Raw genomic sequence first — 27,566 nt, 5'->3', positions numbered from 1 at the left:
ACGACTGTGCCACCACCGGGAAGGACAGATCCAGAGATGGTGATGGTGGTGTCTGAGTCATTGTCTGTAAGGCATGACCAGGTCAGGCTGATGCTGGAGTAGTCTGTGAGTCAGCTCTCCTAATGTTGTCACTAGCCCCTAGATGGGGCTGGGTTCGCTATGGGCCTTCCCAGTCTGTGGGGATTTCCTCTTTAAGCTGTGGAGTGTTATAACTGAGTGGCTTCCTCAAGCATTTCAGAGGGCTGTTCAGAGTCAGCTACATTGGCTGTGGGTCTGGAGTCACATGTAGGCTCAGACCTGGTAAGGACAGCAGTCTCCTTCCCTAAAGGACATGAGTGAACCATGTGGATTTTTTCCACCAACAATGATCATCATTCGACTCTTAATTCCAGAAATATTTTTTTTTATTAAATTAAAAAAAACCTAAATTCAAACTCCCCAGTCTAGCATGGCAGGATTCAAACTCATGTCCCCCGAGCATTAGCCATGTCTCTGGATTAACAGCCCAGTGACAATACCACTAGGCCATGGCCTCCCCTTGAAACATCAAAAGCCATTGCCTTGTCTATAAAACCAAGAGAATGCCACAATTGGTACTGAGACAGCACAACTTTGGAATTCTGAGCAACACATACCTTTCCCTGAGGGGAAGCACAGCCACACACTGATGGATCAATTTTTGCTTTTAGCTTCGAGTCACATGAGTATTATTCGCTTGCATATCTTCCTCGTGTGTCCTATTTTGCTGCTGAACAGCAAGATAAGCCTTAACTTGAAGCGATTGATGTTTGTGAGAGTGATGTGTGGTTGGCTGAAGGATGGTTCGGTGGAAGTGGCCTTTGCCTGTAGCTGTAACATGGATGCACTGCTGAAAACTGAATGGTTCTTCTGGTACTGAGTGCACCTCAGGAACCAATATTCACTGGCACTGGCATATCGGCTGCACCACATTCTGCCACCACTGTCTCCTCCCCAAACGATCTGGAAAGCATCTCTCGACCACACAGGCTGTGAAGAGAGAATCTTGTGTCCTTGCTCACCCCTGGATCTAGTAATATGTGGGTTTCCTCAGTGGGCACGCTCGCAGTGACACAGTTAAACACCATTTGGCAATCGTGCCAGTCTGATGTCTTGGTGATGCAAGTTGGAAATCATTTCAAGGACGCGAGCAGGGAGTCTCTCCTCTGCCCGAAATCCTGTCTGTGCCAGTTTCCAAAGTGTAAATGGCAGATGTGATCTTCACAATGGAATGAAAATGTGCAAATTAATGATATGATGTTTGAAGATAATATAATATAGGAGCAGAATTAGGCCATTTGGCCCATCGGGTCTGCTCTGCCATTCGATCATGGCTGTTATGTTTCTCAGCCTCATTCCCCTGCCTTCTCCCTGTAACCCTTGATCCCATTATTAATCCATCTCTGTCTCAAACACACTCAGTGACCCGGCCTCCACAGCTCTCTGCAGCAATGGGTCCCACAGATTCCCCACCCTCTGGCTGAAGAACTTCCTCCCTATCTCCATACTAAAGGGTCGTCCCTCACTCTGAGGCTGTGCCCTCGGGTCCCAGTCTCTCCTCCGAGTGGAAACACCTTCTCCATGTCCACTCTGTCCAGGCCTCTCAGTATTCTGTAATCAGATTCCCCTCATCATTCCAAACCCCATCGAGTACAGACCCAGAGTCCCCAACCCCTCCTCATACGACAAGCCCCTCATCCCCAGGATCATTCCTAGAAACAATCCAACGTTGTATGGACTTGGACATCAACAACAACAAGCGATCAAAATTCTTTAAGAAATCACAATGAAACAATGGTTAAAGCAGGCCTGTAAATTTGAATGGTTAACTCTTTTTCTCATTTACTACTTTATACTGACCACAACTGCAATGTTGAAATTTTAACTTATTCCTTTTTTTTTAACTTTATACACAAGACTTTGTACCTCGGTACCTTGTACTTAAGCTGGCGCTAGGAATGGCAGCTTTGTATATTTCTCCCTATACTCCTGCATCCCGGTACTAGTGCACACGTGACTTTAAGCTTAATTCTAGTTCTAATATTGAAGTGTACACATTTACCACAAGCTTCACCCACCAGCTTTATGGCTTCTTTGAAGCCTCCGCAGTTTACTTTAGCGTTTAAGTGCCTGGTGAAGCTTAGTGCACAAAATACTTCGTTTCGAGACAGATGGCTGCCATTTTTGCTGCAGTGTAAAACATTGGCAGAAACCCACAATATGGTGTTGCTCTTCATAAATGATCATTTATTTACACACATGAATTTCGAACAGAATCACGTAGTAAATCAGTTACAGCAATTACGGAGTACTTGGGCCTAAGCGTCAACAGGGAAAGACCACTCATTCAACGCTCAAACTTGCTTTTGTAGCCATGAGTTTCACTTGTCGCCTGTTGTTCCAAAGATGCCAACTGGTACAGGGTTGTGGTTAATGGCCAACCCCATATCTCACGGAAGCGGCCAGCCTTTTTGAGTGAGGAAAGGTGGCAAGTCTTGGCATGCTCTTTGATGCTTAAGTTGACCATCTCATTGAGGTGAACTGATAAGTCAGGGAAAGGGAAACTATGTCCTCTGCTCGGTAGTGGGTGCAGAATTTTAACATTTGAACCAGGCCACATCAGGTAGCATAGAGTCCTGACAGGAAGAAGGCCATTCTGCCCAGTGAGTCCGCACCAACCCTCCAAAGAGCATCCCACCCAGACCCACCCTCCCTCCATTTACCATGGCTAACCCACTGAACCTGCCTATCCCTGGATACTAGGGGTGATTTAGCATAGTCATTCCACCTGACCTGCACACCTTTGGACTGTGGGAGGAAACCGGAGCACGTGAAGGAAACCCACACAGATACGGGGAGAATGTGCAAACTCCACACAGACAGTCACCATAGGTTTGAATTGAACCCGGGTCCCTGGCGCTGTGAGGCAGCAGTGCTAACTACTGAGACACCATGCCGCCCTTCACACAAACAAATACATTGCTGAGGTTAGGACTCAATGGAAAATTCCCAAACTGGCATTGGTCGGTATTTGTTGGGAAAGGTATACTGTGAGATGTTCCTATATGGGTTTTCACGGGTCTTCAGGTCAAGCCAGACTGATTTGATTAAGGTTGAAACTTTATTGCTGGAACAGCACAGCAGGTCAGGCAGCATCCAGGGAACAGGAGATTCGACGTTTCGGGCACAGGCCCTTCTTCAGGCCAGACTGATTTGATTAAGGTACCTTTAAACAACATTTCTGAAAAGCCTGTACATGACAGTAAGGCTACAGAGCAGCTCGCTCTGAGCTGCACAGGCTCCAACCTCCTAGCAGAGTCCTAGCCCATGATCACTGACATCACAGTTGCATCACAGCTTACCTCAGAGGCTCATCTGAATACTCATGAAGCCCTATCTCTCCAGGGCATTATGGTGAATAGAGGCAATTAAGATACAGGTCAGTCACAAACTGTTTGACTGGAATTCATTGATGAGAGGCTGAATAGCTTCCTGCCCCCATTTGGGGGTAACACAGGAGAAGCCAAAATGAGTTTTCGCAGGGGGAGTGGTGGTGTTGAATTGAGTCTGGGTGAGTCACACAGTGCACAACGCCATAGCAGGGAGGCTTAATGATGATCAGCTGAAATCAAAGTGCAATGTCGAGATGCTGATGTCATTAATGTCACTGGAATTTTTGTTCAGATGCCACGTTCAGGATGTAGGTACAAGTCCAACCATCAACTTAAACTCAAATAAAAATATCTGGAATAAGTGATGGTGACCATGACCTATTGTCGATTGTTGTAAAAATCCATCTGGTTCACTAATGCCCTTGAGGGAAGGAAATCTGCCATCCTTACCTGGTCTGGGCCTACATGTGACTCCAGGCCCACAGCCAATGTGGCTGACACTTCACCACCCCCTGAAATGTCCGAGAGCGCCAACCAGTTCAAGGGCAATTAGGGATGGGTCATAAATGCCAGTCTTGCCAGTGATGCCCACATCCCATAAAAAACATGATAAAAGAAAAATAGAGTTAAAGATTTGCGAAACAATCAAAGGGACTAAATTTCCTTCAGTATGGGGGCCCACCCTGCGAATATAGAGCGAATCATCGCTGCTGGTCTGTGAAACAGCCATTTTTCAAATTGTGAAATGCAAGGGGTCCTGCCTCCGTGAGAAAAACTGTCTGGCAAACTTGTTTGACGGGGGGGGGCGGGGGGGGGGGGGGGTCAGGGGCATAACAGTAAGTCCCACCACGTTAGTTACCAACACTGGGGGGGGCATCATGCTGCCCAGCTTAATAAGGTTCTCAATCGCCCTGCCCATGTAGATGCAGGCAGCACTGTCCTTTACCCCTACCTTCCTCACCTCTGTCTTCCAAACCCTATATCGCATTGCCCAGCACTCCCATAAAGAAGATATCCCTTTATTCCCAATCATTCTTTTGTAGTTTATCTCTTTCTGACCAGATTCATTCACACACCAACTACACTAAAATCCCATAGTGGCAAATAACAATATCAGTTAAAGCTGACTTTCTGCTTTTTGACGTGTCTCTCTGGAAGAAGCCATTCCATGCAGCTTAACCTGTAGTTGTGTTTTGTCAGTGAAACGCTACACATTTTAGATTAGTAAAGAAGTCTCATTCTGCATTTCAGGTTGGATAGAGCCTAGTCACTTCATTTCGAGTCTCCTTGAAAGGCAATTGTGGTCAGGCAGACCCTTATGATTGTCCTTTGTAAGTGGTACAGCAATCATTGAGCAGAAAGTCCACCGATTCTTTCATACCCAAATTGTCGTGCTTTTCTGTGAGGCTGCTTCCTAAAAAAAGAGAAATAATCATGTTGATATTTTTAAACCTTTAGCCTCACAACTGGCCGACCATGTACTATTCTGGATTGAGTTGAAATTGCAGAGCAGCTTGCTTTCTGAGCAATGGTGACGCGCACAAGGAGCAAAGTTAGAGAATTCTCTCAAGAGCTGCCTTTTCCATTGAGGCAATCTGCTTTGCTTCCTTCGCTCCCCTGATTGCCTGCAGTTCTTCACTACCTCCGAGCCCCTCGCATCAACAAATGGGATCAATCAGGAGAGAAGGACGAGACTTAATAGTTGACTGAGCATCGAAAGGGAAAGCAACAGTTATAGACACAAATAAAAGGTAGGGGATCCATAAGTGTGGTGTGGTGGAGGCTAGCTCCCAAGAATTAAGAGAAGCCTTTATGAAGCATTGCACCCAATGGGTGACCATGGCTAAAGGCAGATACAAAAGTTGTCAGAAAGATTCAAGATGGCAAGACCGGGATCCCTTTCAAATCTTGGGGAATGGGGAGGAAGCACAAAACAAGAACAAGCCTTTCGGTCCATCAAGCCTGGCCCCTCCTCAGAAACAGTGCTTTCACGGCCTGTGGAACATCCTAGGCTACGTTGCGGGCTGCACTCAGCATGGCAAGCGGCAGAGGATTGGCTGGCGGGGTTTTGCGCTGCAATAAATCAGTTCTCTTGTCATCCCCCTGCCAGTACAGAAGGCAGATTAGCGCTTTATGGATGATCCCAGCGTGAGCAACAGCTGGGCTGTCTATCGCCAATTCTTTTGCTCCCACACTTGACATGCAAGCACCTTCTTTAAAGCTGAGCAAACAAACCTCTTGCTGTTTGTGCTGGTTGAGCTGCACCGCAGTTGCCCCAGTGGTGTGACCATTGCAGGTGGCTCGGGAACTGGCTCCTCACAGTCAGGAACCAGTTCTGTCGGAGACAGGCCCACCCCCCATTTCTTTTCTTGCTAACAGAACACATCCCTCTCAATCCTCCTCTCCCCAATGAAAATGAGCTGAACCCGCAGGGATGTCCTCCTACTATTGTGTCCCAACTCCTGGAATCATTCCTTGCCCATCTTCTCTGAAGCCTTTGTGAGTTTTGAGAAGATTTGTAGCTCAGGTTGACGTTCAGGTTGTAAGTTTGCTCACTGAGTTGGCAGGTTTGTTTTCAGACGTTTCATCACCCTACTAGGTAACATCATCAGTGAGCCTCTGGTGAAGCGCTGGTGTTCTGTCTCTCTTTCTATTTATGTGTTTTAGTTTCTTAAGGTGGATGATGTCACTTCTGTTTCTATTTCTCATAGGTTGGTAAATAGGGTCCAAATCGATGTGTTTACTGATGGAGTTCTGGGTTGAATGTCAGGCCTCTAGGAATTCCCATGCGTATCTCTGTTTAGCCTGTCCCAGGATGGAGGTGCTGTCCCAGTCAAAGTGGTGTTCTTCTTTGTCCGTATGTAAGTATACTAGTGAGAGTGGGTCATGTCGTTTTGGTGGCTAGTTGGTGTTCATGTATCCTGGTGGCTAGGTTTCTGCTTGTTTGTCCACTGTAGTCTTTGTTACAGTCCTTGCAGGGTTTTGCAAAACGGATGTCATTTACAAAACGCCCTGCAAGGACTGTAACAAACACTACATTGGACAAACAGGTGAAGAAGGACACCACTTCGACTGGGACAACACCTCCATCCTGGGACAGGCTAAACAGAAACAAGCATGGGAATTCCTAGAGGCCTGGCATTCAACCCAGAACTCTATCAGTAAACACATCGATTTGGACCCTATTTACCAACCTATGAGAAAAGAACTGGAAATGATATCACCCACCACAACAGACCAAGACACATAAACAGAAAGAAGGACAGAACACCAGCACTTCACCGGAGGCTCACTGATGATGTTACCTAGCATGGTGATGAAACATCTGAAAACATCCTGCCAGTTCAGCTAGCAAACTTACAACCTTCTCTGAAGTCTATCAATGGATTAGCAAAACCATTCAGTTCTAGTGACGGAACCTGGAGGCTATTGTGGTACAACGGGTCACCGAAGCCTTAACTCTGATTCCTCTTCAAAGATACTGCCAGACAGGCTGAGCATTTCCAGCAATTTCTGTTTTTGTTTCTGAGCAAGGGGGCCAGGGTTCAAGTTCCAGCAGTGTATAATGGTATCTCTTAGCAGGTTGATGAGGAAAATACTTTCACCACCTTTATCAACATTAACTTTCTACTGACTGAAGTGATCATATTTGATTTATTCCACTCTCCACCAGCAAAGAAGAGCATAAGAGATAGGTGCAGGACAACACCATTTTGCCCAATGTACCTGCTGTGCTGTTCAGTCCAATCCTGGCTGACCTTGGGGTCTCAACTCCACTTTCCCACCTACTCCCCCCAATCCTCGATTTCCCTGATGGAACAAAGCTCTGCTGATCCCAGCCTTCAATATAGGTCAGTGGTGGAGCAGCCACCCCGCTCTGGGGGAGAGATTCCTAAACAGCTCATGGCTTCACGGTATGGTCACTGGGCTTAGTGACCCAGAGGCCCACCCTTCCCTCTGTGATAAATAGTAAAACTTGGATTCAATTAAAAAGCTGCTCCAATGGTAATTAAAAATTTGGGAAATCCCTCTCTGGTTCACTAATGCCCTTCAGAGAGAGAGCTCTACCATCCTTGCTCTATCAAGCCCCTTCAAAAAGCTGGTATGTCTCAATGCCTCTCGCAATTTCTAAACTCCAGAGAATTACCGACCCGCTTTACTCAGTACTGGGAGAAACTCTTTCATTGTCAATCTGTTTGACTGTTGAACTTTTAACTTTATTTCTTTATTTTTCTAGTTTATATTAAGAAGGGCTTTAATGTTATCTACTAGCTTATTTCTTTATATTTTCTATTGATACTATGATAGTCTGTAGTGCTTAACTTTATAATTTTGTTTCTTTTATTACTTTGTATGTACATTTTGTGTACCTAGGTACTTTTATACCTAAGATGGAACAGTGTGTGGCGACATTATACGCTTTTCACTGTGTTCCTATACTTCTGTACTTGAATACATGTGACAATAAACTCTAATTCTAAATCTAATGTTTGTTCATTGAGAACCATTTGATGTCAGAACTGTCTGCCTTTCACCAGTTATACAACACTGTGGTTCAGGCCCCGCCCACCCAGAGATTATTCCTTAGCTCTTCACCTCAGGCAGGACAAACCCACCTCAGAAGGGGTTCAAAAATAAAATCGTGAGGACATACTGCACAGACTAGGCTTGTATCCCCTTGAAGATTAAGGGGTGACCTAATTCCGGAACCACGGCTGATTGAGTTAAGATACAAATTAGCCATGATTGAATTAAATGGCAGAACAGGCTTGAATAGCTTCCTTCCGTTCCCATATTTTAAACTTTAGATTGTGCACGGTCAACCTATACAGTGCCTGCTTTGTGCCATCAGTGGGTATTGGCATTCCAACTAATATTCTGCCAATTACACCGTTGGTACATATTTCACGGTATCATTTTTTATTTAAAAACTATGAGTCTGGCTCTCTCTCTGAACAGAAATACTTGACGTTATGCCCTCAACTGAACAGAGAAAAATTAAGTCAAAAGACATAAATTATTTCCTCTTTCATCAAAATAATGTACTATCTATGCTGTGTTTAGGAAAGAATGATGGGCAAATGATTAATTTCAGATCAAATTATAATGTTTGGAATTTCATTTTCTGGCCAGAGTGAACACCCAAAGGTTTGAGCTATAGGGAGAGGGTGAATAGGCTGGGGCTGAGGGGTGACTTTATAGAGGCTTATAAAATCATGAGGGGCATGGACAGGGTAAATAGACAAGGTCTTTTCCCTGAGGTGGGGGAGTCCAGAACTAGAGGGCATAGGTTTAGGGTGAGTGGGGAAAAATCTAAAAGAGACCGAAGGGGCAACTTTTTTTCATGCAGAGGGTAGTACGTGTTTGGAATGAGCTGCCAGAGGAAGTGGTGGAGACTGGTACAGTTACAGCATTTAAAAGGCATCTGCGTGGGTATATGAATAGGAAGGGCTTAGAGGGATATGGGCCAAATGCTGGCATTGAGTATAGGAGTTGGGAGGTCATGTTCAGACTGTACAAGACTTTGGTTCGTCCACTTTTGGAATACTGCATTCCATTCTGGTCTCCCTGCTATAGGAAAGATGCTATGATACTTGAAAGGGTTCAGAAGAGATTTACAAGGATGTTGCCAGGGTTGGAGGGTTTGAGCTAAATAGGCTGGGCCTGTTTTCCCTGGAATGTCAGAGGCTTAGAGTGACCTTATGGAGGTTTATAAAATCTTAAGGGGCATGGATAGGGTGAATAGTCAAAGTATTTTCTCCAGGGTAGGGGAATTCAAAAGTAGAGGGTTTAAGGTGAGAGGGGAAAGACTCAAAAGAGACCTAAGGGGCAACTTTTTCACACAGAGTGTGATGCATGTATGAAATGAGCTGCCAGAGGAAGTGGTGGAGGCTGGTACAAATACAGCATTTAAAAGGCTTCTGGATGGGTATATGAATTGGAAGGGTTTAGAGGGATATGGGCCAAATGCTGGCAAATGGGACTAGATTAACTTAGGGTATCTGGTCGGCATGGACGAGTTGGACCGAAGGGTCTGCTTCTGTGTTGGATGACTCTAAATGGGACAAGATCAGACTGGGATGTCTAGTCAGTGTTGTCTGATCAGAACGAGGGATCTGTTTCTGTGCTGTGACTGAGGAAATGCAGGGTCCTTTCACAGTGACCATCTCCTCACATTGCGATACAATGTTGCAGTCTTTAAAATAAGGAGGGCTTTGGAGTTCAGCAGACACAAAGAAAGTATTGTGTAAGCCTGCAGTTTAAAAGAGCAGTGGTGGTGGTTTAAAGCTTGTTAATGCCTGAGGTAAAGTATGCTTATATTACACATAGCCTCAAGCAGGCAATCTTACAGAATGTATCTGGGTGGCCATTCTCGGGGAACAAAAAAGATGCAAACTCCTTTACAAAGCCTGTTACCTTCATTCGCTCCACATTGACGACAGCATCATGTATCGTTACAAAGATCTGCTCTGGATGAAGGTGGTTAAGAAGGCCACTACACGTCAATATTTTCAAAACATCTTCTAGAAAACATAGAGAACAATGACATTCGTTACAGTGGAAGGACAATGGGCACATCTTTAGAAGCTATAGCCTCCATGCTTGCTTAAATTGTCAAATCACCAACTTCAACTAGTTCTGAGGAAAGGTCATCGAACCAAACTGTTAATTCTGTTTCTTACTCATTACAGACCCACTAAAGATTTGGTGGCATAGTGGTAATGTCAATAGGCCAGTTGTCTAGACTTTCTGGGGATGTGGGTTTAAATCCCACCAAATCTGAATTCAAATTTCAAAGAAAATCCCTGAAATTAGCCCAACAACCCACTGTCAATTGTGAAAACCTACTTGCTTCACTGAAGGAAGTCTGACATCATGACCCAGGCAGAAGTGGGTACTGCAGATGCTGGAGATTAGAGTCAAGATTAGAGTGGTGCTGGAAAAGCATAGCAAGTCAGACAGCAGCCAAGGAGCAGGAAAATCGACGTTTCGGGCAAAAAGCAGGGTTCCCCGAGAATGGCCACCCAGATACATTCTGTAAGATTGCCTGCTTGAGGCTATGTGTAATATAAGCATACTTTACCTCAGGCATTAACAAGCTTTAAACCGCCACCACTGCTCTTTTAAACTGCAGGCTTACACAATACTTTCTTTGTGTCTGCTGAACTCCAAAGCCCTCCTTATTTTAAAGACTGCAACATTGTATCGCAATGTGAGGAGATGGTCACTGTGAAAGGACCCTGCATTTCCCCTTCATCAGGAATGAGGCTGGGAGCCTCGGGGGTGGAGAAATAAATGGGAGGGGGGTGGGGCTGGGGAGGAAGGTAGCTGAGAGTGCAATAGGTGGATGGAGGTGGGGGTAAAGGTCGGAAAGGAGGGTGGAGTGGATAGGTGGAAAGGAAGATAGGCAGGTAGGACAGGTCATGGGGACGGTGCTGAGCTGGAAGTTTGGAGCTGGGGTGAGGTGGGGGAAGGGGAAATGAGGAAACTGTTGAAGTCCACATTGATGCCCTGGGGTTGAAGTGTTCCGAGGCGGAAGATGAGGCGTTCTTCCTCCAGGCGTCTGGTGGTGAGGGAGCGGCGGTGAAGGAGGCCCAGGACCTCCATGTCCTCGGCAGAGTGGGAGGGGGAGTTGAAATGTTGAGCCACAGGGCGGTGTGGTTGATTGGTGCGGGTGTCCTGGAGATGTTCTCTGAAGCGCTCTGCTAGGAGGTGCCCAGTCTCCCCAATGTAGAGGAGACCGCATCGGGAGCAACGGATACAATAAATGATATTAGTGGATGTGCAGGTAAAACTTTGATGGATGTGGAAGGCTCCTTTAGGGCCTTGGATAGAGGTGAGGGAGGAGGTGTGGGCGCAGGTTTTGCAATTCCTGCGGTGGCAGGGGAGGGTGCCAGGATGGGAGGGTGGGTTGTTGGGGGGCGTGGACTTGACCAGGTAGTCGCAGAGGGAACAGTCTTTGCGGAAGGAGGAAAGGGGTGGGATGGGGAATATATCCCTGGTGGTGGGGTCTGTTTGGAGGTGGCGGAAATGTCGGCGGATGATGCAATTTATGCGGAGGTTGGTAGGGTGGAAGGTGAGCACCAGGGGTGTTCTGTCCTTGTTACGGTTGGAGGGGTAGAGTTCGAGGATGGAGGTGCGGGATGTGGATGAGATGCGTTGGAGGGCATCTTCAACCACATGGGAGGGGAAATTTACTCAGTCAGTCCTACACGTGTCTCCAGAGTTATGGAGCTGTGGTTGATTTTTAAGTGCCTGATGGGCAATAAATGCCACCCTAGCCGTAGACACCCACATCCCACTAATGTGTTTTTAAAAATGTTAATGCAGGCAAGGAGGGACACATTAATGACGGGGCTTTCTAGAGATCAAGGAATCTGTGGTGGAGTGGGCGTCCTGCCTCCTCTGCCAATCAGAGGCCTGCAGATGTGCATTGTTCAGCAGCCCCCATTGGGTTGATTAGATTACCTACAGTGTGGAAACAGACTCTTCGGCCCAACAAGTCCACACCGACCCTCTGAAGAGCAACCCACCCAGATCTATTCCCCTACGTTTACCCTTTCCCCTAACACTACGGGCAATTTAGTATGGCCAATTCACCTAACCTGCACATCTTTGGACTGTGGGAGGAAACTGGAGCACCCGGAGGAAACCCACGCTGACACGGGGAGAATGTGCAAACTCCACACAGTCAGTCGCCTGAGGCAGGAATTGAACGCAGGTCTCTGGAGCTGTGAGACAGCAGTGCTAACCACTGTGCCACCATGCCGCCCACAAATGGGATGGGATCAGATTGATTTTTCATTCACTTGTAGGATGCTGGCTGGACCAACATATACTGGAACAGCTTGGCTAGGGGAGCATTCTGAAGCACAAGTCTTCAGTACTATTGCCAGAATGTTGTCAGGGCCCATGGTCGTTGTAGTATCCAACTGTTTCTTGATATCATGTGGAGTGAATCAAATTGGCTGAAGATTGGTATCTGTGATGCTAAGGACCGCTGGAGGAGGCCGAGATGGATCATCCACTCAGCACTTGTATATGATGGATCTGTACCAGCTCCCTTAGGTCCCAGGAATTCTGCCTGATCAAATGTATTTGTCCTCATTCCAATAAACTTGTTATCTAAGAACAGCCTCTTCTGGAGATACTCTGTAATGGTGTACCCTCTACACCTAAGCACTAGATAGGCCCAACACAAAGCAAAGGCAAAGAAGGGTTTGTGAGAGTGAACCACCTCAAACAGCCCTTTACCCAGTACCACACAATGGCATAAGGTGCCAGAAGTGGTCATCTGGGGAAATGCTACCACAGGGCTTGCTTTTCAAGTTCCCCATATGCCACTGGGAGATTACCACAGGTGGAAGGTGGGCCAACTGGACATTAACTACCATACACCAACTTTCCCACTCCGATCCTAATTGAGAAAGAGGCAGGAGGGCAGTGGCACCCCCTCCACCTACCAAACTGGCCTCAGAGGAGGGCATTGAAATTCCACAATATAGTGAAGATGTCATGGGACCCTTGCCAAGGCATCAGTGGGAGAAACCCCTTCCAAGTGCTTAATGACACTGCATTGGACTTGTCACGTCAATGGAATGCCATAACATGCTATCCCAGGATTCCAAACCAGAGTGCAAATGTCACCAAAAGGGTGAGCAAATGATATGAAGATTACTGTAACACTTACTGTTGCATTCTGCTAGGTAGACCCACATGTCGGCTTTCTGACACTCTGCACACATCTGAAAGATAAAACCATTGGAGTGAATAAGACTATAACTCTTTACGTTGTGGTGTCGGGTCCATTATCAAGACCTGTGTGGGCATCTGGAGGGGAAGTGAGATGAACAGACGAGTGAGAAAGGAATAAAAGAATGGAGCAATGGGGGTGAGGTAGTGTAGGGTGGAGGGAGGGTCCCTTGGAAGCATAAACATCGACATGGGTCATAAATATTTCATGTGTTTCAAGGAAGGACTCGAGGGGCTTGAGGTTGGAGCTAGTGTTCCTTTAAGCCGCTCAGAGGTTCTGCACAAGCCCATTGGTACAATATGAGAGAGAGTATGGAATGAGAAAAGGCAATTGGGTCGATCAATCACAATCATTCCACTGACCGTCATGTCCAGTGTTGTCTTCCATGTCCACGCAGAAACCAACATTATCACTGCCTTTCCAATCGCTTATTCAAATGCACTGAAGACGAGTGAACTATCATTGATGGAATTTGATCAGAGTCATAGAGATGTACAGCATGAAAACAGACCCTATAGTCCAACTTGTCCATGCCAACCAGATATCCTAACCTAATCTAGTCCCATTTGCCAGTACTTGGACCATACCTGTCTAAACCCTTCCTATTCATATACCCATCCAGATGCCTTTAAATGCTGTAATTGTACCAGCCTCCACCACTTCCTCTGGCAGCTCAAAGTTGCCCCTTGTGTCCCTTTTATATCTTTCCCCTCTCACTCTAAACCTATGCCCTCTAGTTCTGGACTCCCCCACCCCAGGGACAAGGCTTTGTCTATCTACCCTATTCATGCCATCCATTCAGTTAAATAATGACAGTTATAAATAAGGATTTAACAATCTGCTATGTGAGGCAAGTGTTGAAATTTGTGGGATTTAGATTAGATTGCATGGGATATATTGCACCGAAACAGACCATTCAGCCCAACCAGCCATTCTGGTGTCCATGTTTCCTCATCTAAATCTATTGTTGGAAGCTTCTAGCCCCTTCTCCCTCAGCTGCTTGTTTAGCTTCCCTTTAAATGTATCTACTGTTTGTTTCAAACACCCTCTGTGTGGTACAAAGTTATCAGTCCGTGGAGTTATTTTACTCCCCATTAACATTTCCATTTGTGAGTACCAATTATTCAATGGTGTTGCTCTGTAACTGAATCGAACTAATTCCCAGTCTGGATTCTTATGCATCTGTGGATTCACAGCCTTTACTTCTGCCCTCAAGCAATCACTAGCCCCTTGCCTGGAACATAGACTATATCACGGTTGTATCCACATTGGTACTCGAACTTCACTGAGGGCTCCTGACTTCTGTGGAGCTCTCAGCTACCTTGTGAATAATGCGTTCCTGGACATGTAATGGCCATTCTACAGAATAGAGACCACTTTTCATTTGCTGTTGGGCCTGTCTTCTGTAGTGCCTTTAGCACTTCCCTGACTCTCTGGTCTTGTTCCTTCTTCATTTGACCATAAACTAGGATCCTCCTCATATGGCCAAATGGTTCCTGATTCTCTTCCAAGATTCTAGATCGTGGCCTTTGGAAAATCTCAAAGCAGAACCCTCATGGTGGATGGTTAATGCAGTGCTGTCTAAATGGTGCAATAATTGTAATCAGCAGTCCTGACTCCAGTTCTAAGGGCATCTATGGGGTGACACAGTGGCTCAATGGTTAGCACTGCTGCCTCACAGCTCCAGGGTCCCGGGTTCTATTCCTGACTCAGGCGACTGACTGTGTGGAGTTTGCACATTCTCCCCGTGTCTGTGTGGGTTTCCTCCGGGTGCTCCGGTTTCCTCCCACAGTCCAAAGATGTGCAGGCCCGGTGAATTGGCCATGCTAAATTGCCCATAGTGTTATATGCATTAGTTAGAGGGAAATGGGTCTGGGTGGGTTACTCTTCAGAGGGTCGGTTTGGGCCGAAGGGCCTGTTTCCACATTATTGAGAATCTAATCTAAAAAACCCACTATTGAGTTCTGGGAAAATTCTGTTTGTTGCTAATTTGCCAAGCTATCGTCAATAGATAAAATAGGTGGATTTCCCCCGTAACTCCTTTGCTTTAACTGAATGAGATTCACACATAATCTTCACCCTCAGTTCCTCATGGGAATAATTATTAGCCCTGAGTTCCATTCTGATCATTTTGTCAGTTCTGCGACTGAAAATACAACTCCAATTTCAATTGCATTGTCTCATTGAGACTTTACAGTTCCTATTAAAGGATGGGGAAGTTTCCTGTGAACGAATAATCTTCTCTCCATCATAAGGTCAAAAGTGAGGATGTTCGCTGATGGGGTTCCCCTCCGAACCCCTCACCATCCTGACATGGAAATATATCACCGTTCCTTCAGTGTTGCTGGGTCAAAATCCTGCAATTCCCTCCCTCAGGACATTGTGGGTCAACCCACAGCACGTGGACTGTAGCGGTTCAAGATGGCAGCTCACCCCCACCTTCTCAAGGGGGCAACTAGGGACGGGCAGTAAATGCTGGGCCCAGCCAACGATAGCCTTGTCCCATGAATGAACACAAAATAATTTTGATACTTTTGCTTCAATTTGATTAGCTTTGGAAATTCTTGCTGCAATTCTCTCCTGTCTATGTTCAGAAATACTAAAATGACCTCTCGAAGTGAACATGTGCATTTCTGCTCAACACTGAGGTACTCTGATACAATACATACAGTGTTTCACTGACATTTCGTCCTCTGCGGCTACCCTCCGTGCACCTGAGACTCCATGCCTGCTAGACCTTGGAGCTTTATGTTTCAGTCTCCATGGTAACCATCAGGGTGTTGACAGTCGTGGGGGGGGATTCAATGATGGGAAGGCCATTGAATCTCAAGGGGTGGTGTCATTGCCTGGCACTTGTGCACGGAAAATGTCACTTGCCACTTATTAGCCGAACCTGAATGTTGTCCAGACTTTGCTGCAATACAGACACGGACAGCTTCAGTATCTGCCCGAGGAGTTGTAAATGACACTGAACACTGTGCGATCATCAGTGACCATCGCCATGGTGGAGAGCAGGTGACACAGCTGAAGATGGGACCCTGAGGAATTCTTGCAGAGACCTACTGGAGCTGAGATGAATGACCTCCAACAACCACAACCTTTATTCTAGGTCTGACTGCAACCAGTTCTGCAGGGATCTTTAATGCTGCCTTCAGGCAAATGGTACCTCAATGCCAAGGGCTGTCACTCTCCCCTCCCCTCTGGAGTTCAGCTCTTTTGTCCATGTTTGAACCAAGGCTGTACTGAGGTCAGGAGCTGAGTGACCCTGGTGGAACCCAAACTGGGTGTCACTGAGCAGGTTATTGCTGAGCAGGTGCTGCTTGATAGCACTGTTGGTGACACCTTCCATCACTTTCCTGATGATCGAGAGGAGACTGATGGGGCGGTAATTGGCCGGGTTGGAAAAAACAGGAATACCGTGGCTTGGGGCACAATGAGTTAACATCCACATCATTTGCTTGCAGTCTATGGTTTAATCCACTTCTCTGGCAGGGGTAGGCAGCTGGGCAATTTGTCCAGTCTCCAGAAAGGTTGTATTTGTGTCCTTTAAGTCCACACTCAGAATGGAGATTCAATGACCTGCTTGTTTTCACACGAACAGCTTCTTTTTGACACTTTAGATCCTTCGATCGTGTTCCTCTCTCTCTACCTTTTCTTGTGCCCTGGGGCCTGGCCGTAAAGCAGTCTAACAAACCCAGCGCATGAGTTTACATCCCACTCCTGTAATTGCGTTTAATCGATCTTATGAAAAAGCTATACCCAAAAGATTGTTTCTAAAAAGGGAGCTGATTCATTAATGTATTTTGTGTGACTCCAGGCCACCATAATACTTTTATGATTTCTGAAGTAATCTCAGGACGTTGGCCTCAAGAATTGCAGCAGAGGATCCACCATCACCATGGCAACTAGGCCTGGCCCTGCCTGCACTGAGGTTCGGATATCTCCAAGTGTGAAAAGATGCCGAGAAACATCCCTTTCAGTATCGGCGCCATATTGGGGGCCGAAGGGCCTGTACTGCACTGTAATGTTCTACATTCAGTGTCGCTGCTGTTGTTGTGCTTCAGATTGCAGCGCTAGCCTCTATTCACGAGGCTCTGAGTTCAAGTCCTACTCCAGGATTGAGTATAATTAGCGAGGCTGACACTTCCAGTGCAGTACTGAAGGTGTTCTGAACTGTCAGAAGGGCCATCTTTGGGATGAGGTGTTAAACCAATGTCTTAGGTGAGTGTTAAAGATTTCCTGCTACAGGAAAGATGTTGTTAAGCATGAAAGGGTGCAGGAAAGATTTAAAAGGATGTTGGAGGGTCTGAGCTGAATAGGCTGGAGCTTTTTCACCCTGGAACATCGGATGCTGAGGGGTGACCTTACAGAGGTTTACAACATTACGAGGGGCATGTGTAGGGTAAATAGTCAATGTGTTTTTCCCATCAACTAGAGGCACAGGTTTAAGGTGAGAGGGGAAAGATTTAAAAAGGAACTAAGATGCAACTTTTTCACGCAGACCGTGGTGCATGTATAGAAGAGCTGCCAGAGGAAGTGGTGGAGGCTGGTACAATTACAACATTTAAAAAGCATCTGGATGGGTATGTGAATAGGAAGGGGTTAGAGGGATAAGGGCCAAATTCTTGCAAATGGAGCAAGATTAATGTAGGATATCTGGTCAGCATGGACAAGTCAGACCAATGGGTCTGTTTCTGTGCTGTACATCTCTATGACTCTAAGTGCAGTAGAGTTGACCTTGGCCAATGTCATGGACAGTATTTATCAAAGTTGAAACTTTATTGCTGGAACAGCACAGCAGGTCAGGCAGCATCCAGGGAACAGGAGATTCGACGTTTCGGGCACAGGCCCTTCTTCAGGAATGAGCAGAGAGTGTTCAGCAGGAGAAGATAAAAGGTAGGGAGGAGGGACTTGGAGGAGGGGCGTTGGAAATGTGATAGGTGGAAAGAGGTCAAGGTGAGGGTGATAGGTCGGAGTAGGATGGAGGCGGAGAGGTCAAGAAGAAGACTGCAGGTCAGGAAGGCGGTGCCGGGCTGGAGGGATTCGGCTGAGACAAGGTGGGGGGAGGGGGGATGAAGAAACTGGTGAAGTCCAAGTTCATCCCCTGTGGTTGGAGGGTTCCCAGTCGGAAGATAAGACGCTCCTCCTCCGACCGTCGCGTTGTTGTGGTTTGGCGGTGGATGTGTCCAATGACCTGTATATCCTCGGTGGAGTGGGAGGGGGAGTTGAAATGCTGTGCTACAGGGTGATTGGGTTGGTTCGTCCGGGTGGCCCAGAGGTGCTCTCTGAATCGCTCCGCAAGTAGGCGGCCTGTCTCCCCAATATAGAGGAGGCCACACCGGCTGCAGCGGATGCAGTAGATGATGTGGGTGGAGGTGCAGGTGAATCTGTGGCGGATATGGAAGTTTCCTTTGGGGCCTTGGAGAGAAGTGAGGGGGGAGGTGTGGGCGCAAGTGTTGCACCTCCTGCGGTTGCAAGGGAAGGTGCCGGGAGTGGAGGTTGGGTCGGTGGGGGGTGTGGATCTGACAAGGGAGTCGCGGAGGGAGTGGTCTCTACGGAAAGCTGATAGGGGAGGGGAGGGAAATATATCCTTGGTGCTGGGGTCTGTTTGGAGGTGGCGGAAGTGACGGCGGATGATGCGCTGTACATGGAGATTGGTGGGGTGGTAGGTGAGGACCAGTGGGGTTCTGTCCTGGTGGCGATTGGAGGGGCGGGGCTCAATGGCGGAGGGGCGGGGCTCAATGGCGGAGGAGCGGGAAGTGGAGGAGATGCGGTGGAGGGCACCGTCGACCACGTCGGGGGGGAAATTGCGGTCCTTGAAGAAGGAGGCCATCTGTGTTGTACGTATTTTGAACTGGTCCTCCTGGGAGCAGATGCGGCGGAGACGAAGGAATTGGGAGAATGGGATGGCGTTTTTACAGGGGGCAGGATGGGAGGAGGTGTAGTCCAGGTAGCTGTGGGAGTCGGTTGGTTTGTAGTAGATGTCCGTGTTGATTCGATCGCCTGAGATAGAAACAGAAAGGTCTAGGAAGGGGAGGGAGGAGTCCGAGACTGTCCAGGTGAATTTGAGGTCGGGGTGGAAGGTGTTAGTGTAGTGGATGAACTGTTCAACCTCCTCGTGGGAGCACGAGGTAGCGCCGATACAGTCATCTATGTAGCGAAGGAAAAGATGGGGGGTGGGGCCAGTGTAGTTGTGGAAGATGGATTGTTCTACATACCCTACGAAGAGGCAGGCATAGCTGGGGCCCATGCGGGTGCCCATGGCTACTCCTTTTGTTTGGAGAAAGTGGGAGGATTTATCACTCAATCAGCATCCTATCATTACCACATTGCTGTTTGTGTCATTGGCTGTTATGTTCGCTGCATCGGAACTCTCCAGAAAAGCTGGACATTGTGAAAAAGCACTTATATAAATGCAAATCTTTCTTTCTTTTGCTGGAGTAAAGGAATTCATGCCATTAGGGCACATTTGTTGAACGAGAGGCTACCTTTCTGTGGGAAAAGGTGCTCCTTGGTCTTTGCACAAGGAACTGTTGTAATGAAACTGACATTGTGAACTTTATCTTTTCCAAATGGGTTGTAGTTAGTTACCTGGACAAATAATCTTGCTCCAGCTGTGTCAATGAAGATGATGCTACTGCAGTCGATCACAACAGACTGAATCCTTTTATCTTGCTTATCTGTCAGAGAAAGAGCAACATTTATATTGGCAACCGTTGCTGAGCTGTGAAAATAAACTCGGGATCTCCATTGCGTAGTGGGAAAGTTTTGGCAAATGATTAACAAACAGTTGGAAAATTGGCAAGCAGACTTAAAGGGGCAGTTCTGGGCACTAGCTAAGCTGGCTTAAGGTGGGAATTGGTGTCAACTGTGACTCTGTGGGTAACACTATTTTTTGCCTGAGACAGAAGCGCATGAATTCACCCCATGACAAGAGGAGAAAACATCTTGGCTGACGTTCAGCTCAGCACTGAGGAAGTACTGCACACTTTTAGCTTCGGATAAAATCTTAAATGATAACTGGTATGTATGACAGTTGCTTGAACATCAAGGGCCAAAGGCAGTCTTGAGTTGGCCCTTGTAAATGGCCCAGGAAATGCCCATAAAATGGAGACTCGAGCATTTTTGGTGAGAGTTGGGGTGTGTCTGTATTGGGGGGAGAGAGCCACAGGTGTGGTGGGTACAATGACCACAAGCCTGGCGCAATCTATGCCAATGAAAGCCCACAGAGTAGTGAGGCATTCTGAATAAGCTGAATTCAATGAGGCAGGGGAGCATTGGACAAGGTTGCTTGTCATACATAACAAATCTATCAGTCCCCCCCAAGACTTCCCAGAGCTGGGGTTGAGGGGATGGGGCTGAATGACAAACTGGAATTTTCAGCATTCTTTTTCCTTTCCTTCATTCCCAAGATGTGGGTGTCGCTGTCAGGCCAGCATTTATTGTCCATCCAGGGGGCAGTTAAGAGTCAACCAAATTGGCTGTGGGTCTGGAGACACATACAGGCCCAGACCAAGTAAGGATGGCAGATTTGCTTCCTTAAAATGAACTGGATGGGCTTTAAATCACCCCCTTTATTCCTGATGAAGGGCTTTTGCCCGAAACGTCGATTTCGCTGCTCCTCGGATGCTGCCTGAACTGCTGTGCTCTTCCAGCACCACTGATCCACAATCTGGTTTCCAGCATCTGCAGTCATTGTTTTTACCTCTTTAAATCACCCCCGACAATAACTTCATTTTCATCATCAGAATCTTAGTCACAGAGATGTACAGCACGGAAACAGACCCTTCGGTCCAACCTGTCCATGCCAACCAGATATCCTAAATTAATCTAGTCCCATTTGTCAGCACCCGGCCCATATCCCTCTAAACCCTTCCTATTCACGTACCCATCCAGATCCCTTTTAAATATTGCAATTGTACCAGCCTCCACCACATCCTCTGGCAGCTCATTCCATACACGTACCACCCTCTGCATGAAAACAGTGCCCCTTAGGTCCCTTTTAAATCTTTCCCCTCTCACCCTAAACCTATGCCCTCGAGTTTTGGACCCCCCTACCCTGGGAATAAGACCTTGTCTATTTACCCTATCTATGCCCCTCATGATTTTATAAACCTCTATAAGGTCACCCCTCAGTCTCTGACACTCCAGGGAAAACAGCCCCAGCCTGTTCAGCCTCTCCCTGTAGCTCAAACCCTCCAACCCCGGCAACATCCTTGTAAATCTTTTCTGCATCCTTTCAAATTTCACAACATCTTCCCTACAGCAGGGAGATCAGAATTGAAAGCAGTATTCTAAAAGTGGCCTGACCAATGTCCTATACAGCTGCAACATGACCTCCCAACTTTGTGGGTGGCACAGTGGCACAGTGGTTAGCACTGCTGCCTCACAGCGCCAGAGACCTGGGTTCAATTCCCGACTCAGGTGACTGACTGTGTGGAGTTTGCACATTCTCCCTGTGTCTGCGTGGGTTTCCTCCGGGTGCTCCGGTTTCCTCCCACAGTCCAAAGATGTGCACGTCAGGTGAATTGGCCATGCTCAATTGCCCGTAGTATTAGGTAAAAGGGATAAATGTACAGGAACGGGTGGGTTACGCTTCGGCGGGACAGTGTGGACTTGTTGGGCCGAAGGGCCTGCTTCCACACTGTAAGTAATCTAATCTAAATTCTTTAATTCCAGATCTTGGATGGACTCAAATTCCACTCTCTGCCGTGGCAGGATTTGAACCCAGGTCTCCAGGATAGCCACTGACTTGCTGGATTAGGAGTGATGATAGCACTAGGCCATCACCTCCCTGGTGGAAACCTGACCTCTGAGACAGCAATGGTCACCATGGTGCTCTGACTAAATTGTAAGAGCTGCACCCCTGTTCTCACAGCACCACAGCAACCCTGCCCCCACCCCAACCTCTCAATACCTCACCCTCTCTCCCTGAGGCCTTGCAACAATTGTCAAGCCTTGATCTGAATTGAAATATTTCCTAACAAAGCAAAGCATAAGCAAAGATCAAGAGTTCCCCTGTCCAATCAATGAATGAGGTGGAGCCAGGAGGCTGCTGGGCTCCCAGGCCTAAAAATTGGCCAACCAAGTGGAATTATGAGATCTGAGCAAAAGTGATGAAAGACTTGAGTAAACTCTCTGCAAACGCAATCAGACCACAATGCCAGGATGTGAACGGTAAACTCCACACCGAACAGAGTGCCAATGAGCATGACTGTTCCCCCAGCATCAGTGGAAACAAGGGGAGCATTTGCATATGAGCCCTTTCCTGGGGCAGATTGTTGACTTCGATCCTGCAAGGTACCTGGGTAAAGGTGGTTCAAGCAAAATATTGGTTGAATTGTTTGGACATGTGCATTTTGTGACAGACGACAGTTTGAAGACAGGGCATTTCAGAGACACTGACATCAAGGCAGCTCAATACCCATAGGAAGCACAAATCAGCACCAAAGTAAATAAATGTTTGTATAAAGACATCCAGGTGACCCAAGCCAAATTCCAGATTCACAGTGTCACACACTTCCGGTTTGCAGCACACACTGTGTTCTGTTCTTACTAACTTAATTTTGAAACGGCACCTCACTCAGTCTTGTCCCTATTCCTGTCTTTACTGACTGAGGTTATCATGGAAAGTCACTCCTTCTCAACCCCTCCCCTCGCCTGAGGTGGTGACCCTCAGGTTAAACCATCTCCAGTCGTCTCTCTCTAATCAGAGAGCAGCCCCATGGTCCACTGAGACAATGGTGACTTTACTTCATTTCAGTCTCGCTCCATCTTTCTCTCTCTCTTTATCTCGGGTTTCATCTATTTCTCTCTCACACTGTCTCTGTGCACATTGGTTCAGTGGTTAGCACTGCTGCCTCACGGCGTCAGGGACCCGGCTTTGATCCCAGCCTCGGGTCACTATCTGTGTGGTGTTCGCACATTCTCCCTTTGTCTGCAGGGTGGATTGGCCATGGGAAATGCAAAGAGTTACAGGGATGGGGTGGGTCTGGGTGGGATGCTCTTCAGAGGGTCAGTATGAACTTGATGGGCTAAATGGCCTGTTTCCACACTTTAGGGAGCCTATGATCTCTCTCTCTGTCTCTGATTGTCTGTCTGCCTGTCTCAGGGAGTCATACAGCAGTGAAACAGGCCCTTTGGCCCACCATGTTTGGGCTGACCAGCAAACACCAAGGGATACTAATCCCATTTATCTGCACTTGGTCCACAGCCAACTATGCCTTGACATTTTAAGTATCCAGGATCAGTGGTGCTGGAAGAGCACAGCAATTCAGGCAGCATCCGACGAGCAGCAAAATCGATGTTTCGGGCAAAAGCCCTTCATCAGGAATAAAGGCATATCCAGTTGCTTCTTAAATGTCGTGAGAGTATCTGCCCCCACCACCCTCTCAGGCAGCACATTCCATATTTCTACCACCCTCTGGAGGAAAGAAATTTTCTCAGATCTCCTTGAAACCACTTAGCTTGACTCCTCGCCTTAAACTCATGTGCTCTGGTCTGAAACATGTCTGCAATGAGGAAGAGATTCTCACGAGCTACTCTGTCCATAAGTTAGTGTGTCTCAATCAGATTCCCTGCTCAATCTATTCGTCCTTTGTTCAATCTCTGTCTGACTGTCTCTCAGTGTGTGACTGTTTTGCTCTTTCTTTCAGTCTCCACCCCAGAGGTCTGTGATTCTCCCTCTCTCTCTCTCTCTCTCTGTACTTCTCTCTGGATCTCTCTCACATTTTCTCAATTTCTTTGGCTTTCTGCCTCACTCGCTCTGTCCTCCGTCTGTCTGTCTCTCTCAAATGTCAGTAAACTATGTTTAAAAATAAGTTTGTTGACTGCAGAAGTGTGCTAACTGAATTGCACTGGCTGGCGAGGCAGGAGATCGATATGGATCATAAACTAAATGGAAAAAGATTCAAACTGACATAGGAGTTGCAAATACACTAAGCAATGGAAAATTCCAAGAACAAACTTTGATTTTGCACATCAGTACCTGAAGAGGACGAGGTCATGTCAGCCGGGTAGTGAGGTTGTATGAGTCCATTATCCTGCAAAACACATTCTGTCACAAAGTCGTATACATTTCCCACAACAGAGTGTGTCACAAAGCAAGACTTTCTCTCTTGCTGAGGCAAGGCCACAAAAATCTTCGATCCTCAGGATTTCCCATTCCCACATAAATAATTTATTCCAGGACATCAGCTGACACGAATGTCAGCGTTCACTCAGCAACAAAAGAACCACAAAAAAAATAAACAGCAGTTGTCCTGGGAGTGTTTGAGTGGTGACTGTGCAAAGAAAACTTTCCTCTGTAACTAACCTCGTGCTGTCCCTGTCCTGGAAATGTTTGATGGGGGACAGTGTAGAGAGAGCTTTACTCTGTATCTAACCCCGTGCTGTCCCTATCCTGGGAGTGTTAGAAGGGAGACAGGTAGAGGGAGCTTTACTCTGTAACTAACCCCGTGCTGTCCCTATCCTGGGAGTATTTGATGGGGGGACAGTGTAGAGGCAGCTTTACTCAGTATGTGACCCCGTTCTGTCCCTGTCCTGGGAGTGTTTGATGGGGTCAGTGTAGATGGAGCTTTACTCTGTATCTAACTCCATGCTGTCCCTATCCTGGGAGTGTTTGATGGGGAGAGTGTAGAGAGAGCTTTACTCTGTATCTAACCCCGTGCTGTTCCTGTCCTGGGAGTGTTTGATGGGGGACAGTGTAGAGAGAACTTTACTCTGTATCTAACCCCGTGCTGTCTCTGTCCTGGGAGTGTTTGATGGGGACAGTGTAGAGGGAGCTTTATTCTGTATCTAACTCCATGCTGTCCCTATCCTGGGAGTGTTTGATGGGGAGAGTGTAGAGAGAGCTTTACTCTGTATCTAACCCCGTGCGGCCCCTGTCCTGGGAGTGTTTGATGGGGATCTGTGTAGAGATGGCTTTACTCTGTATCTAACTCCATGCTGTCCCTATCCTGGGAGAGTTTGATGGGGGATAGTGTAGAGGCAGCTTTACTCTGTATCTAATCCTGTGCTGTCCCTGTCCTGGGAGTGTTTGATGGGGGACAGTGTCGAGAGAGCTTTACTCTGTATCTAACCCTGTGCTGTCCCTGTCCTGGGAGTGTTTGATGGGGACAGTGTCGAGAGAGCTTTATTCTGTATCTAACGCCGTACTGTTCCTGTCCTGGGAGTGTTTGATGGGGGGACAGTGTAGAGGGAGCTTTACTCTGTATCTAACCCCGTGCTGTCCCTGTCCTGGGAGTGTTTGATGGGGAACAGTGTCGAGAGAGCTTTACTCTGTATCTAACCCTGTGCTGTCCCTGTCCTGGGAGTGTTTGATGGGGGACAGTGTAGAGAGAGCTTTACTCTGTATCTAACCCTGTGCTGTCCCTCTCCAGGGAGTGTTTGATGGGGACAGTGTAGAGGGAGCTTTACTCTGTATCTAACCCCGTGCTGTCCCTGTCCTGGGAGTGTTTGATGGGGGGACAGTGTAGAGAGAGCTTTACACTGTATCTAACTCCGTGCTGTCCCTGTCCTGGGAGTGTTGGATGGGGTACAGTGCAGAGAGAGCTTTACTCTGCATCTAACCCCATGCTGTCCCTGTCCTGGGAGTGTTTGATGGGGGACAGTGTAGAGTGAGCTTTACTCTGCATCTAACCCCGTGCGGCCCCTGTCCTGGGAGTGTTTGATGGGGATCTGTGTAGAGGGAGCTTTACTCTGTATCTAACTCCATGCTGTCCCTGTCCTGGGAGTGTTTGATGGGGGATAGTGTAGAGGCAGCTTTACTCTGTATCTAATCCTGTGCTGTCCCTGTCCTGGGAGTGTTTGATGGGGGACAGTGTCAAGAGAGCTTTACTCTGCATCTAACCCTGTGCTGTCCCTGTCCTGGGAGTGTTTGATGGGGACAGTGTCGAGAGAGCTTTATTCTGTATCTAACGCCGTACTGTTCCTGTCCTGGGAGTGTTTGATGGGGGGACAGTGTAGAGGGAGCTTTACTCTGTATCTAACCCCGTGCTGTCCCTGTCCTGGGAGTGTTTGATGGGGACAGTGTAGAGAGAGCTTTACTCTGTATCTAACCCCGTGCTGTCCCTGTCCTGGGAGTATTTGATGGGGACAGTGTAGAGGGAGCTTTACTCTGTATCTAACCCTGTGCTGTCCCTGTCCTGTGAGTGTTTGATGGGGACAGTGTAGAGGGAGCTTTACTCTGTATCTAACCCTGTGCTGTCCCTCTCCTGGGAGTGTTTGATGGGGACAGTGTAGAGGCAGCTTTACTCTGTATCTAACCCTGTGCTGTCCCTGTCCTGGGTGTGTTTGTTGGGGGACAGTGTAGAGAAAGCTTTACTCTTATGTAACCCCGTGCTGTCCCTGTCCTGTGATTGTTGGATGGTGGATAGTGTAGAGGAAGCGTTACTCTGTATCTAACCCTGTGCTGTCCCTGTCCTGGGAATGTTTGATGGGGACAGTGTAGAGGGAGCTTTACTCTGTATCTAACTCCATGCTGTCCCTATCTTGGGAGTGTTTGATGGGGACAGTGTAGAGGGAGCTTTACTCTGTATCTAACCCTGTGCTGTCCCTGTCCTGGGAGGATTTGTTGCGGACAGTGTAGAGAGAGCTTTACTCTGTATCTAACCCCGTGCTGTCCCTGACCTGGGAGTGTTTGATGGGGACAGTGTAGAGGGAGCTTTACTCTGTATCTAACCCCGTGCGGTCCCTGTCCTGGAAGTGTTTGATGGGGGACAGTGTAGAGGGAGCTTTACTCTGTATCTAACCCCGTGCTTTCCCTGTCCTGGGAGTATTTGATGGGGACAGTATAGAGAGAGCTTTATTCTGTATCTAACCCCGTGCTGTCCCTGTCCTGGGAGTGTTTGATGGGGACAGTGTAGAGTTAGCTTTACTCTTATGTAACCACGTGCTGCCCCTGTCCTGAGTGTGTTTGATGGGTGGGACAGTGTAGAGGGAGCTTTTCTCTGTATCTAGACCCGTGCTGTTCCTGTCCTGGGAGTGTTTGATGGGGAAAGTGTAGAGTGAGCTTTACTCTGTATCTAACCCCGTGCTGTCCCTGTCCTGGGAGTGTTTGTTGGGGGACAGTGTAGAGTGAGCTTTACTCTGTATCTAACCCCGTGCTGTCCCTGTCCTGGGAGTGTTTGTTGGGGGACAGTGTAGAGGGAGCTTTACTCTGTATCTAGCCCCGTGCTGTTCCTGTCCTGGGAGTGTTTGATGGGGAAAGTGTAGAGTGAGCTTTACTCTGTATCTAACCCTGTGCTGTCTCTGTCCTGTGAGTGTTTGATGGGAGACAGTGTAGAGGGAGTTTTACTCTGTATCTAACCCCATGTTGTTCCTGTCCTGGGAGTGTTTGATGGGGGGACAGTGTAGAGGGAGCTTTACTCTGTATCTAACCTCGTGCTGACCCTGCCCTGGGA

At 47.5% G+C, this 27,566-nt stretch overlaps 1 protein-coding gene across 3 annotated transcripts in view; it reads right to left on the bottom strand.

Annotated features, from left to right (window-relative positions):
* Positions 1–2,244: 2,244 nt before the first annotated feature.
* slc26a10 (solute carrier family 26 member 10) overlaps positions 2,245–27,566 on the bottom strand; it is a 165,970-nt gene continuing 140,648 nt past the window's right edge. For 2 of the 3 annotated variants that reach the window (XM_043682076.2, XM_087985471.1), the window contains 5 exons: positions 24,152–24,206; positions 19,756–19,844; positions 13,102–13,156; positions 9,828–9,934; positions 2,245–4,824 (listed from right to left, as the gene is read on the bottom strand). In XM_043682076.2, coding sequence (XP_043538011.2) covers positions 4,786–4,824; positions 9,828–9,934; positions 13,102–13,156; positions 19,756–19,844; positions 24,152–24,206 — 345 coding nt within the window. In that variant the 3' untranslated portion in view covers positions 2,245–4,785. The remainder of the gene's footprint in view (positions 4,825–9,827; positions 9,935–13,101; positions 13,157–19,755; positions 19,845–24,151; positions 24,207–27,566) is intronic. The other variant, XM_087985470.1, reaches the window with a different exon arrangement.

Source organism: Chiloscyllium plagiosum, unplaced genomic scaffold (genome assembly GCF_037043375.1).
Source record: "Chiloscyllium plagiosum isolate Xiang-an unplaced genomic scaffold, Cpla_swu_hap1 HiC_scaffold_53X, whole genome shotgun sequence".
Classification (NCBI taxonomy): domain Eukaryota; kingdom Metazoa; phylum Chordata; class Chondrichthyes; order Orectolobiformes; family Hemiscylliidae; genus Chiloscyllium; species Chiloscyllium plagiosum.
Note: the sequence above shows the minus strand (reverse complement) of the source record. Positions and strands in the feature narration are given on the sequence as shown.